We start from the raw sequence: 15,113 nt of genomic DNA on the forward strand, positions 1-15,113 counted from the left end.
CATGGAGAGTTCTTTACAATGCGCCTTGTCTCAATTTTTTCTATTCAGCACTTTCGGAGATATAGAGGTGCAACGTTTTTCGGTTTTTCCAATATGTCGGCCGAACCACGTGACTGACGACGTCATCATTTTTTTTTTTTATGCACCAGATTATGCCGTCATGTCGCTCAAGAAATTGCATCTTGATTGGATGAAGTTTTGTACTTGTCGAATTATCGAATTATGCCGTCATAATGGAGGCCTTGGGCCGAGAGAGTTCAAAATTGGGCACAGTCTATTCCAGGGCAAGACAAATATGTGTGTAAAGTTTGGCGATTCTATGTGCAACGGTGTAGACGTATAGTCAGGTTCACTATGTCAATAAATTATATTTCGTTCAAAATCATGGTCGATTAGCAAACCTATACATTTTTGGAAAGGTTATAGCATAAGGAAACTAAAAATCAATGTTTACATTTGGAGAGATACCTGTATGGCGGCCATTTTGGATTTTCAAAATGGCCACTGTAAAATACATATTTTGTTCTATTTCTGCCTCTAATTACCCTAAAAACTTTTAAAAATAAACTAAACCTATATTTTCAGGGACAAGGAATCCAATGAAAGTATCAAATTAGTGCTATGGGGAATGGTAAGACACGAATCAAAGGTTTTGAATTGCAAAATACTGTCTTTATATTCGCGATAGGTTGCATAATCAAATACATGTTATCATTTTGTACAGGCAGTTAATAACATCAAAATGTGTCACAATAATTCATATCACCAAACATACACAGGCCGTCAGCAAAATCATATATACACATGCAGTCAGTATAACTTCACATCTACACAGGCAGTCAATGGCATCAAACATACACGATTACAGAATATGCCATTTAGAGTTCGTCATCACTGTCCTGTGTGTCGTATCCGACAATATAGTCCGCATCGTTTTCACAGTCCGTTCCACACAAGCAAAGGTCGGTCAAATTGATTGGCAAATCGAATTGGTCGAATGGTCGATCGAATCGAATTCGATGAATCGAATCGAATCGAATCGATCGAATTGGTCGAATGGTCGAATGGTCGATCGAATCGATTGGTCGAATGGTCGAATGGTCGAATGGAATTGGTTGATTGGTCGAATTGGTCGAATCGAATTGGTCGGAATTGGCAAATGTAAACATTGATTTTCAGATTTTCCATGTAATAACGTTTCCAAAAATGTATAGGTTTGCTAATCTACCATGATTTTGAACGAAAAAACATAGTGAACCTGACTAGTAGTACTGCGCAAAAACACAGACAAACAGATGAAAAATCGGTCAGAGACCGAGGACTTGCTGCGATTAAAAATATGGTGGCCGAACCATGTGACCGATGACGTCATCATTATTTGTTTTCTGAACTAATTTATTCCTAGATTATGCTCAAGAAACTTCATCTTGATCGATGAAGTTTTGTACTTGTCAAATTATGACATCATAATGGAGGCACCTATGACATCATAATTAACATATTTTATTTCCCATGGAGAGTTCTTTACAATGAGCCATGTCTCAATTTTTTCTATTCAGCACTTTCGGAGATATAGAGGTGCAAAGTTTTTCGGTTTTTCCAAGATGGCGGCCAAACCACGTAACCGATGACGTCATCTTTTTTTTTTCCCTCCACCAGTTTATGCCGACATGGCGCTCAAGAAATTGCATCTTGATTGGATGAAGTTTTGTACTTGTCGAATTATCGAATTATGACGTCATAATGGAGGCCTTGGGCCGAGAGAGTTAAAAATTGGGCACAGTCTATTCTAGGGCAAGACAAATATGTGTGTAAAGTTTGGCGATTCTATGTGCAACGGTGCAGACGTAGTACTACGCACAAATAGACAGACAAACAGACAAACAGACACAGACAAACCGACCAATCAACATACTTGCCGGAATCTTTTCCGGCAAGTAACAAACAGACAGACAAACCAACCAACCAACATACTTGCCGGAATCTTTTCCGGCAAGTAACAAACAGACAAACCGACCAACCAACATACTTGCCGGAATCTTTTCCGGCAAATAACAAACAGACAGACAGACAGACAAACCAACCAACCAACATACTTGCCGGAATTATGAGAGAGGAATCTTTTCCGGCAAGTAACAAATGGACAAACAGACCGAAATGCAATACACTCTCCTCTGGCGAGGGGAAATTAGATAAAGATTTTAACACTCGTACGAAGAAATTAATTCCAGATGTTTAGCGCCGTTGATGCAGCGTCTTTTACACCACCTTATTGAACATTAGTTTTCCTTTTTTTGAACATTTTACACCACACATTCGTTTTCGTGCCTGTTGTTTGTGTCCTTTATAACGCCTTAGAAAGAGTAAGTTTCCTGTTTGGAATGATTTTCAATTTTGTTTGACTGCCAGACAAGCAGCAAGACAGACAAAAAAATAATCTCCCTCCGCCGTGCACATACAGATCGGGACAGATTTGGAGACAAAGTACCGCTCGCTAAACTACCTGTTCGTGTTCTGATTCAAGTTCAGATTCGTGTTCAAAATAAAACATTCAATTGAAATTAAGTTTTTCCTCGATCATAAACTGCCGTTTGTAGATGGATGGGCAGACATAAGTAATCCAGGTACCAAAGCTGGTGCGATGCCACCTGTGCATGAGAACATTTGGAGGGGAAAGTGACAAAAAGAGACATAAATGTATAACTGAATGGAGGAAACCTGTTTGTGGGTAGCAAGGTGCTGTCGAAACGTTGAAACGTAATATGAGGTTCTACCGTCGCAGAGAGGTGCACTCAGGTAGATCCAAACAACTGTGATGTGAACTCTGTCCCCCCTTTTTGGTGGTGGCTTCCCTGTAACTGCTGCGAAAGGATGGGACAGGACAGGAGAGTCAGGACTTTATCTGATTTCAGATACCTGGGCAGCTTCGTACGTACAGGTGCATGGATGGCGATAGTAATACACAGTACTTGTTATTTTTGATTGGGGAGAGGGTCGATTTTTCACCTCTCCCCCCTAATCCCGCACTCCCCTTCACCATTACCACCTTGAACCCACCTTCGTGGTTAAGAAACATTAAGTCTCTACGTGCGGAGGGACTGCAGGAGGAAGGCTGGATACGAGGGAGGTGTGCTGGTTGGAGGAGGGTTATAAGTGGAGGGCGGGCTGTCTGAATTTGGAGCGTGGCTGCACCGACACGTGACGACGAGGTTGGGAGGAGAGGGATAAAAAGGCGTGAAGACGACGACCGATCGCTGGACTCGCTCACGCAACCAGGGTCCTCGCACACCGCATCGGCGGCACCGTCAGCGCACACCCGGCGACGCAGACTCCTTGACCGACATGCTCACGAGCAAGACCGTCCCGATGCTCCTGTGCCTTCTCGCCGCGTCCCCGTTGTTCGACGGGGGGTCCGCATTGTACAGACCACCCGCGGGTCCGAGTTACTACTCCGTGGGACGCGCCGCGGGACTCCTCTCCGGCATCCGGCGCTCTCAGTCTGTGCGGCGGGTCGAGGAGTCTCCCGATTGGGACGAAAGAGCGCAGCTCACGAGAAGCCTGGACTTGGACTCGCTTGCTCCCATCAAGCACACGACCCAATACCTGGGGAAGAGGATGGTATGTATTATGTATAGCCAATGCTCTCAGCAACAACAACAATAAATATTACAGGTATAGCCATCATTAAATGTGAGTTGGGTTCAAAACTTCTTGTGTACCTTAATCGGTGGGTGGTCTTGCCACAAGATAACTTTTCCTACAGGACTTTATTTGCAGTTGTGGCCTCACAATGTTCTTCTAACGGACGATATTAGGAAGATATTAAGAAGGGATTTACTATTATTTTTATGCAACCTGTGGCTGCTTGTAAGGATGGCGGGTTGAATCAACCCACCTGGTGTGATTTAACGGAGCGACAGGTGCTCAAACTCAAGACCCTAAGATCTTAAGCCAGCCACCTTAACCGTTAAGACAACACCAGACTTAATCGATATTTATGATTCCTTCAATAGACAGCCCTTTTTATCACATTGGATGGGTGAAAAGTTCCAGGTTCCAGGTAGAAATTTTAAAAAATAGGAACGAGGATCCCAAAATGCTATGAAATGTACAATATGGGTCACTGCCGCGGTTGTAGGTTTGGGGCGAGTCTTGGTGGTCTTCTCCGCTGTTGGTCAATTCTACATAAACCCCGTTCAAGTTACAACTTCCCATAAGGACAAGTTGTGGCTTATGTTGAACTCTCAAGGAAAGACCATTTCATATCCATTAGGGTGGCCCTTATTTTTGAAAGTTTGAAATGTTAAGCTCTCACCGTCTACAACTGGTCCATTTGCGCTAGAAACAAACCAGGCCAAATGTCAGCTAAATGCATAAACATTTAGAGGTAGTCCAGCACCCTTGAACATTTCCCCCTTCGGCCATGTGATTGAGGTCACATAACACTAAAAACACATATCACAGATAATACAGTACGTATCATGGAAATAAATAAACACCGTTTGATAAAACATGCTTATGAATAATTATCACATCTATGGACTAGAAATATAAAATATAATCTTGATATCAACATAAAATCTTGATTCTTGAAGATGCCTGGACTACCTCTAAATATAAACAGACTTGTATGAAAATTTGACTGCAGTGTTTTTATCCCAAATGGATCACATTTAGACCATGAGAACATTCAAATTAACATTTTAAAATTTTCACCCCGTTTAAGGGCCACCCTAATATCCATGTTGCATATGGAGCACCATCTTCAAGAACCCCTTCACAAAAGGGTACCCAATGATGTAGTGTCCCCTTCTTTGTAGTGGTTGAAGGCTCATGGAGGACTTTGCATATAGATCATTTGGACTAAGACATTAGTAGACATCGGTGACTGTCAGGATGGCTTCGGGTTAGGGTTAGGGTTAAGGTTAAGGTTAGGGTTAGGGTTAGGGTTGGGGTTAGGGTTAGGGCTAGGGTTAGGGTTAGGGCTGGCGCACTCACCTCTGAGCTGTCTTAGCCAGGGTTTGAATATTGACAAAGCTACCAGCTGCCATCCTGGTGTTTCGCATGGAGGGTTAGGGTTAGTGTTAGGGTTAGGGCTAGGGTTAGGGTTAGGGCTGGCGCACTCATCTCTGAGCTGTCTTAGCCAGGGTTTGAATATTGACAAAGCTACCAGCTGCCATCCTGGTGTTTCGCATGGAGGGTTAGGGTTAGTGTTAGGGCTAGGGCTAGGGTTAGGGTTAGGGCTGGCGCACTCATCTCTGAGCTGTCTTAGCCAGGGTTTGAATATTGACAAAGCTACCAACTGCCATCCTGGTGTTTCGCATGGAGGGTGGGGCATCAATGTTTGTCGGGACGCCAAGCCGTAGGTGCTGTCTGCCAGCACTGCTTGGTGGTGGGCGTTAAATATCCCACAAGTTGGGAATTGGGGCCCTTAAAAGTAGTGGTCGTTGCAGACAAAGGAAAACACAGACTTGGTACATGGGATTTCAACCTGGATTTCCCTGAATCATGAGAGAGGCCTCCTAAAGGTAAAACCGACCAGATAACTCATTCGCACTTCATCCTGAAACTCAAGGTCCTGGCTTTAACCTCTACATTCCTATAAGGTGCTCGAAGACCTGCGATCCCTGTGGATTTGATGTCAGTGGCACAGCTCGTCACATGACCCCGATTTAAGTTGCGGTTCTCTCTCTCTCGTTGCAGGCAGTCTGCGTTAAGGACCTGGTTCCCTACCTGCAGAACTGTGAGCCATGGATGGAGCAGGGAGAAGGAGAGTTCCTGTGCAAAGCAGATGTGTTGATCTCCATGGATGGGAAAGAGTGCCTCTTCTCATAAAAAAGAAGAAGACACAGCTCTTCATTATACATCAGCACGTTGCTCGTCACATCCTATGATATCGATACATCGATGATGAAAAAATACATATTCCATTTTTCCTCCCGTCATCCCATTATATGTGAATAAAGGACGAGACGTCCCATCGTTGTGGACACCTGGAAACCGCGATCATGTGTAAATGTTTGTTTACTGTGGGGTGCATTTTGTTGAAAGTTGTTAAAAATCTGAATAAACTTTCCCTTTGTTAACGCCTCTTGGAATCGCACGTTGTTTTTGTTTTCTGCACGTTTTCCGCAAATCCAACACACAAGATCCAAGATCTGCACAAGATCCAACACAAATCATACAATGCTGTATAATACATTAGTTACAACTTGCCAAATGATAGTATATACAACTACAACGGCACCCGGTAGAGAGCGCATACCTCCACCAGGCTCTTGTATCCCACTGATAGGCCGGATCTGGATTCGGACCTTAACCAATATCTGATCGGCTTGTTCTTGTCACCTACCCAACCCATCCACCAAGTTTTGTCATAATCTGTCCACAACTTTCTGAGACATCTTGCCATATATTATTTTTGGCCCAATCACTCAGTGGTGAAGAATCACTTGAAATTTTTTTTTTTAAATGATCCTATCAGGATCCGGATCCGAATCTTCACCAACATTGAATCGATTCTTCCTTGTCACCCACCCAACCTGTCCACCAAGTCTCATCCAAATCCATTTGCAACTTTTTGAGATATCCTGTTCACAGACAGACAGACTTTCTGGGGTGAAAGCATAAACTCCGCCCATCTTCGGTGGCGGAGGTAAATATAGGTAGCTCAAGCACAGATCGGGTCCCATCAGGGCGATAACCACACATTTCGGCAACCATGTAAACAAATCACATTGTGCATTACTGGAGCATATAGCCAGAGAGCTACAACCTGTGGTTGGGAAATGACCCCCAAATACCCAACAATCTCATTAATCATTCCATTTGATCCCCAAGTGCTGATGATCCACAATGAAGGTGGGAACCCACTCTCTATGGCAATGAACCCCGCCGCTCTGGCTTTAAAAAAATTCTGCAGGTGGTCTCTAAAAGTCTGAGTTGAGCTCACGCTTTGTGAAATTTAGAGCGATGCTCCAGTTGGAGAGATGACTTTTTGATCACAATATTATATTATATGACAGGATTGAATGGCCAAACGATCCTGCAAGCTCCTGCGAGTGGAGAGCACTTGCCTACGTTTCCACACTCCAATAGAGAGACACCACATATACAGTCACGTGAAAAAGTAAGTACACCCCATGTAAAGTTTTGACTTTTCCAACATATTTCAACATACAGCTATTTGATCTTCATTTCAACAATATTGATAGATAAAGGTGATATAATATAACGAATATCATGAAACATTTACATTTTGTAGTCCATTGTATAATTTAAATAAACATAAATGCAAATTTCGCATATGGAAAAAGTAAGTAGACCCTTGGCTCTAATAGGTGGTATTGCCCCCTTTGGCAGAAACAACCTCAAGTAGGCGTTTCTTATAACTGTCTACCAGTCACTGACATCGACTGGGAGAAATTTTTGCCCACTCCTCCATGCAGAATTCTTTCAGCTGTGCGATGTTTGAGGGGTTTCTTGCATGCACAGCTCGTTTCAAATCCCCCCACAACATCTCGATGGGATTTAGATCCGGGCTTTGTCTTGGCCATTCCAGAACCCTCCATTTCTTTCTTTTCAGCCATTCCTTGGTGGATTTACTGGTATGTTTAGGGTCATTGTCATGTTGCAAGGTCCACCTTCGGTTGAGCTTCAACGTTCCGACAGATGGCCTCACATTATCCTCAAGCACCCTCTGGTACAATGAAGAATTCATAGTGGATTCTATGATGGTGAGCTGCCCAGGCCCTGATGCAGCAAAGCTGCCCCAAACCATAATATTTCCACCACCATGCTTTACAGTTGGTATCAGGTTCTTGTGGTCAAATGCTGTCTTTGGTTTTCGACAAACATGTCTTCTGGTACTGTGGCCAAATAGCGCTACCTTTGACTCATCTGTCCAGAGCACATTGTTCCAGAAGTGCTGGTCTTTGCCAAGGTGTTCATTGGCAAACTTTAGTCTTGCCCTGATGTTCTTTCTGGACAGCAACGGTTTCCTCCTGGCACACCTCCCATGTTGATCAAATTTGTGCAGCCTCTTTCTAATGGTAGACTCGTGCACTTTGACATCGACGGTGGCAAGAGCTACCTGTCGGTCCCGTGATGACATTCTGGGGTTCTTAGAGACTTCTTTCAGCATCGTGCAGTCTGCTCTCGGGCTGAACTTGCTGGGGCGGCCTGGCCTGAACAAGTTGGCAGTTGTTTGGAATCTTCTCCACTTGTAGATTATCTTCCGAACAGTCGAATGATTGATTTCAAATTGTTTGGAGATCTTTTTAAATCCCTTCCCAGACTCGTAGGCATCTATAACCTTCTTTCTGAAGGCCTCAGAGAGCTCTTTTGATCTAGGCATGGTGACGCCGCACATTTCAACGACAAAGAGCAAACCAAACTAAATGTCTGAGGTTTAAATAAGACAGGTTCCTCCAAGATCCTCTCTAACAATGTTCTAATCATTTGCACCTGAGCTGGTGCACCTGATTCTAATTTTAGGTATTTGAAGTAGTGATAAATGTTGGGGTGTACTTACTTTTTCCACATGCGAAATTTGCATTTATGTTTATTTAAATTATACAATGGACTACAAAATGTAAATGTTTCATGATATTTGTTATATTATATCACCTTTATCTTTCAATATTGTTGAAATGAAGATCAAATAGCTGAATGTTGAAATTTGTTGAAATAGTCAAAACTTCACATGGGGTGTGCACAATACTCTTTACATGGGGTGTGCACAAAGACCAGCACAATACTTTTTCACGTGACTGTACATATTGCTAGATGGAAGGACGGGATCCGCAGTTACGATGCAGTAAGATCATAGTACGGCCCGTGTGGTTCACTTAGCATAGAAGTGCTGTTATAAACAGGTACCTGTCAGAATAAGTCATCTTGTGCACCAATGGCGCAGTGAGTAAGAACTTATCGGTAGACAAGACAGAGTAAAGTTGTAAAATGTCTGACCTTCTGAAGGCAAGGCCAGGTGAGAAATTGGATGTTTCACGGCAAATGGAAGCACTTTGCGGCTAAGTGGCACCATCACAAGCTGTTTGGCCAATGTGTGCGAGCCATGGCAGCGAAATAGGCTTTAGAGACTGGAAGACTGTATTTTTAATTTGGCCCGCCCACAAATTGTGTCGAACCAGAAGTTGGGGCCAACCACAGCAGCGGGCGGTCAATCATGGGACCCTCAGCTTATGGAGACAGTCCCAGAGTTTACAAGGGAAGTGATCGCGCTTTCTGCCAAGAGTGGGAGCTGGACCTTCAGGCAATAAGCATCTCTCACCTTACTTCTGCTTATCCACCATCATTTCTTCTTCTCCTGTCTTTCACCGCATCGTTTCTACCATACTGCCAGTCCCGGGCAGCACTAATACCTATGCGCCAGCAACCTGCATCTACCAAGCGCTTTGTGCCACCCAAGACCTCGCTTGCCCCATTGTTCTCTGTCATATGAATTGGTATTGCCAGCACCTTAGCGGAGTATATTTATTAATTAATTGTACATAAACTTGTCTGTGCCCTCAGGCCTATCGGTGTCAGTTGACCACGTGGTCCGTACTGTTTATGATAGCATCTCGTTTACCCTCTTCTTCTTCTCCTCTTCCTTTTTTTGAGGGTTGAGGTCCAATAGCACCAAGCTTCTGCCCTGCTTTGACCACGATACTCCTCCACTCCCCTCTGTCCTCAGCCAACCCTCTCCACCCTCTAACCACCCACACCTTGCTGATATCCCTCCTCACACAATCCTCCCATCCCAACCATGGTCTACCTCTTTTCCTCCAACTTGCTCATTCAACCCATCTGCTCTCTGCCATTTTCTCTTCCCCTCAAATGTCCAGCTCACCTTAGCTGGAATTTAATCAATTTCCCAGTCAAACTCATCAACGCACCAATCTCCTCCCTCAGTTCATCCATCCTCCTTCTATCCACCTTCTTCACTCCCGCAATCCTTCTGGCCCAGTTGTCGCAAACCTGCAGCCTCTGTTATTGTCTCTCTGTCAGTGCCACCATCTCCAGACTATAAAGATAGGCTGGTGTTACACAAGACACACGAACCTTCCCATTCAATCTCCTTGATATCTTTATTTCTGCCATTACACCCTTCACCCTCCTCCATGCATTCACACCCATCTGAATCCTCCTCCGCACCTCTGCCTTAGACTTACCATCCCCGGTCACTGTTCCCCCCAGATACTCAAACCTATTTCCTTGTCCGATCTCCATGCCCTTTAACCTGATATTCATTCATTTTCTCTCCTGCCCGACCACATCACCTCTATCCTCTCCATGTTCATTTTTAGCACATGTTTCTAAATTCCTACTTCCATTCCCCCATACTTCCTACACCTCCCACCTACTCTCCACCACAACACCCAGATCATCTGCATACAATATGCTCCCCCCAGAATACCCCTCATGTTCACCTTCCTGCTTACCAGCTCCATCACTGTGCAACATCCATCAGCCAGCGCAGGCCACACTGGACCCACAACCAGCTTGTTCCTTGCTCAAGTCCTCGCTTGTTCCCCATTTTTATGCGAGTCCCGGTATTTATATTTGGCGCCATCTTGGGTTATTAATTTTCATTGTACACAAATGCATTTACCTCCCTACTTTACACAAGTGCATCTGTGCCGTTGTATTAATATCGTCTTGACTGCCCTTATCTCTGTATTTCTTTTAATAAACCCCATTTTAACTACAAGAGGTGTTTCACCTTTTTCCTCTCGCATGTTGCACCGATGAGTTCAGCCTCGGATGTTATATATATATAAAAGATTGTTGCGGATCTCCGACGTCGGCCTTCCCCTTATCAAGGGGGGATTAATCCCCTTGTCTTTTTACTGACCGACGCGATCCCCGGGGGCTATAACGTCTTTCCCGGGGAGCGTTAAATAGGGTTGTTGGTCGAATTTGTCCTATTACCTAAGTACTAACGCTGACCGGAAACGAGGAAATAACTCCCGCCCGAACCACGGCGTTAGTGGACACGCCGAGCGAAGCGAGCCGCGATTCGGGCCGTTAACAGGTACTAAACCCGATTCTAAGCGGTTGTAATCGTGCCACGCTTACCCAATTGAGAAATCACTAGGACGATCGGATTAAGAGGAAAACCAGGAAGAACAGGTAATTTATTAACACTTTGTACAATTAGAAGAGGAAAAGAAAGAAAGAGAATGTACGGGGAAGAGGAAGAAGCAGATACACAGGGCAGCCTTAATAACAGTCTTAACTTATTCCCTGGACACGGGCCCGTTCACTCTCAGACTCACTCTCAGGGTCACTCACACGGGGTTTGAAGATGGTCGGGTTGAGGGACCAAGGGTCAACAGCTCATCCGGTCCCCGACTCGTACCGTGCAGATGGTGGAATACGGCAGGCAGCTCTCCCCGTGGCGTGGGCGTGAGCGGACAATTATATCTCGGGGGATCGGTAAGCTGGCGATTATATATCGTATGTAATACTTGTACCGGCGCCTTTATACGTGCGCCCGGTATTGTTACGATCGATGCGCCACTTCCCCAATGTCCTTCTGCACACTGCAGTTCTCTGCAATGCGTGCCACACGCCCGCCCTCTGTAAAGCTTGTTGCCACAGCGCGTCTCTCCCTCTCGTAACTACTCAAGCGTCTCTCCCATAACTCAACTCCGATCAGGTCAAGCGCCTCCCTCTCCCCACTCATAACTGAGGTGCGGGCCTCATGCAAGGGGTTATATTGCCACGCTCCGCGAACCCTCTCGAATCTCTAGCCACACCCTGTCAGGCGATCTCGCCTCAGCCCTGATTGACTGTTTAGGGCTTAACTGTTTAGGGCTTACCGACTCCGCCTTGATGGCTGCTTGACGTGGCCGCACCTCCACCCTTGCGCTCCGCCCCCTTTCCGGGCCTTACCTCGTGGCCTTTGGGCTGGTTTGAGCGGAAGCCCAACGAGTTCGCGAAGGCTGCTGGCAGCTTAAAGGGCGAGGGCGACGTACAGACTGGTTAGCGCTTAATGGCGTCGATTGAAGGGAGGCTGCAAAATGGACGAATGGGGCCTACTCTTATTTGTTCTACACAACGCAGATGCAACTATTGGGAATGGCCTTATCCTAAACACATACTAAGAAATAACTAACGTCCTAAGGTGACCTACGTGTTGCATATGGCCTATCTATGGGGTGCAACCTTTAACCTTTAATGATGTTACCTGTGTGGGTTCTCAAAACCGCAACTATATATATATATATATATATATATATATATATATATATATATATATATATATATATATATATATATATGTATATATATATATATATATATATATATATATGTATATATATTGTTGCGAATATGGAATTTGGCCTCCATATCCGCTTGTAAATATTCCCCTATTTCCCCAATACTCCCCAACTATCCCCAATCCCCCATTCCCTAGTCCCATTGTCTGTAAACAACAATCAGTAGAGCCGACCTTCCCCTTTTTCCCCCATTAAATGTCGTGCCCAGGTCCACCGCACCACACGTAGACAACTTTCGGACATCTTGCTAGTTATTCTTAGTCTATGTCAGTTAAGGCCTCGTTTCCATTAATTATGACTCTTCGTTGCACCAGAATGTGATTATATGGCACCAGTAGTGAGTTTAGGACCTTTCCCATACCTCCTCCCATCTTCTTCCCCGTCTACAACAACAGAGGGGCACGGCGCTGCGCGGGGGGGAGTGTGCGTCCTCCCACCGGCTCGGTTAGCCGCCATCGACAATGCGCTCCAGACAACGCGCTCCAGACCATGCGCTCCACGGGGTTACCACAAAGGGGCTCCTTGTCAGCTCCTCGTCAAGGGCGGAGCCGGTAACCCCCCCGCACGCACCCAATGAGAAGCAACGTGCCGATTCCACGAGGCGGAGCTAACGAGCCGAGGGCGTGTCACTCCCCGCCGGATATACGCGGCCCCGCGCCGGATGTGACGTGAGATGCGCCCCCAGCTTGAGCAGACAAGACGCCATCCGAGCGCTGCGACCTCCCCGCATCTCTAGACCGGACCGGGTCGACCCTGTCCTTGAGCCAAGAGTGCACCTTGAGCCATCGATACCCGCTGTCCTTTCCATCAATCCCCGTGTGAGTCAGCTTTGTCCCGTTTGTCTGTCGTCTGTTGGGAATAATATAAGATTGTGTCTAAGTGCTTGTCTTTCTATGTTGTACCTCTCGTCCCTGTAATCTGACCTTCCGAACGAATATAATCTCCTCCGGAGGTCTTGAGAACTGAACCCTGGGTGTCGTGTCATTTGAAACCCAGCCGTGTGTCCTTTTCCTTTATTGCCTTTATTGACCTAGCGTAGCGCGATTAGTCAACCTTCGGGTATAATCGGGTAACTTGTGCAGATGTGGTCATACCAAAACCGCTCGGTAAATAACATCTAAGCCACGTCTGTAACAATATATATATATATATATATATATATATATATATATATAAATATACATATAAATATATTGTTGCGGATCCCGGGTCTGTCGACTTATTAAGGGTGTGGGGGGGGGGGGGGGCTAGAGGTGAAATCCCCGGTTCCCCTCAGACCCCGGGTCCACGGGCGGCTGCGACAAAGCTCATGCGAGGCGGGTTGCGAGGCGACTTCAATTGCCCATCTCCCAATCATGGGTGAAGGGTTATCGACCGTAATCCGAATACCTTCGAGACCACGTGGCCAGGAAGACCGGGAATTGAACCCCTCGCGATTCCACACCTTTTTCAATCAGGCGCGCCGAGCGAGTCGCGCGGTGTGAATCACGGTTTTATACTGCGTGATCTACAGACCTAATCGAGCAGCCGAATTCGGTTCAAACAATGCTGGACCAATGGTTTAAATGACGTACACGAGCAGGTCGAGAGGAAAGAAAATGTACACATCTTTTATTCACAATAGCACAGAAAAAAAGACGAGAAGCAGTCTTAACAATTCTTACCTATCAAATCCCGACACAGGCACCTGGCACACTCACACATGTGGTGAATCACACACCGGTTAGACTCGTACCGGTGGACAGGCCGTTGATGACTTGGGTCCACCTGTTCCCACGCGTGGCGCACGGATCGATCCGGCAGACAGCACGAAGGAGGATCGGCACGGAGGATGAGCCGCCGCTTGAAGGTCAGGTCAGCACGGACGACGAACCAGCTCGAGGACGAAGGAGAAGGGCAGCATGGACACACCAGCTCGGAGGACAGCCAGCTTGAAGGACGAACGAGGAGAGAGAGCCCGAAGCATGATCGGCATGGGCTTTATCTGGTGGAATGTCATTCTAGAAGGTTCCACAGCCACCCATTGGCTGAGGTTGGTCATGTGCGGTCATTCCCCCCCCCCCCCCCCACCTCCTTCGGGATTGTTCCACGACCTACCATTGGTCACTGCTAGTCACGTGTGGTCATTGCGCCACGCCTCCCCCCTGGAAGGTTTCATTCCCTGCCTCCTTTTGGAAGGTTTCATTCCCCGCCTACTTTTGGAAGGTTTCATTCCCTGCCTCCTTTAGGAAGGTTTCATTCCCCGCCTACTTTTGGAAGGTTTCATTCCCCGCCTACCACTGCCGCGGTTGATCACGTGGACTGTTTCTCCCCGCCCACGAATCAACATCTTCATTCAACCATACGAGGGGTTGGAATCCTACCTAACTCAATGCATATCTGGTTTAATTACAACACAATGGGAGGGGAGCTAATCTTTACATTTAATAAGAAATAACTGGCTACTGCAGGATACATGTTGTCGTGTAACTAGAGGGGGTGTTCTTTATTACAAAACTGTAACAATATATTGTTGTGGATTCGGGGGTCGACTCTCCTCTTATCAAGGGGGGGGTTAATCCCCTTGTCCTTTTAAGCTGGCCGTCCCGAGTCCTGGAAGCTACAACGCTCCTCCCGGTCGGTCTTGGGTAGGGTGATTGGTCAATTTGGGTCCCAAATACCTAATTACCAACACCGACCGCGAGCAGGGAAATAACTCCCGCCCGAACCACGGATATTGATGGAATATTGCCGAGCGGTTAGCAATCCGCGATCCGAGCCATTAACAAATACTAAACCCGATTCTAAGCGGTTCCGAAATCGTGCCACAAGTACTCAATGGAA

General features: G+C 46.0%; 1 protein-coding gene across 1 annotated transcript; it reads left to right on the forward strand.

Moving 5' to 3' along the window:
* Positions 1-3,315: 3,315 nt before the first annotated feature.
* NPB (neuropeptide B) lies at positions 3,316-6,071 on the forward strand. The gene is made up of 2 exons (XM_068118609.1): positions 3,316-3,618; positions 5,704-6,071. Exons 1-2 carry the CDS (start codon positions 3,343-3,345, stop codon positions 5,833-5,835), a joined length of 408 nt encoding a protein of 135 aa, XP_067974710.1. The 5' UTR covers positions 3,316-3,342; the 3' UTR covers positions 5,836-6,071.
* The last annotated feature ends 9,042 nt before the right edge of the window (positions 6,072-15,113 follow it).

Source organism: Myxine glutinosa, chromosome 5, assembly GCF_964187855.1.
Source record: "Myxine glutinosa chromosome 5, kmMyxGlut1.1, whole genome shotgun sequence".
Classification (NCBI taxonomy): domain Eukaryota; kingdom Metazoa; phylum Chordata; class Myxini; order Myxiniformes; family Myxinidae; genus Myxine; species Myxine glutinosa.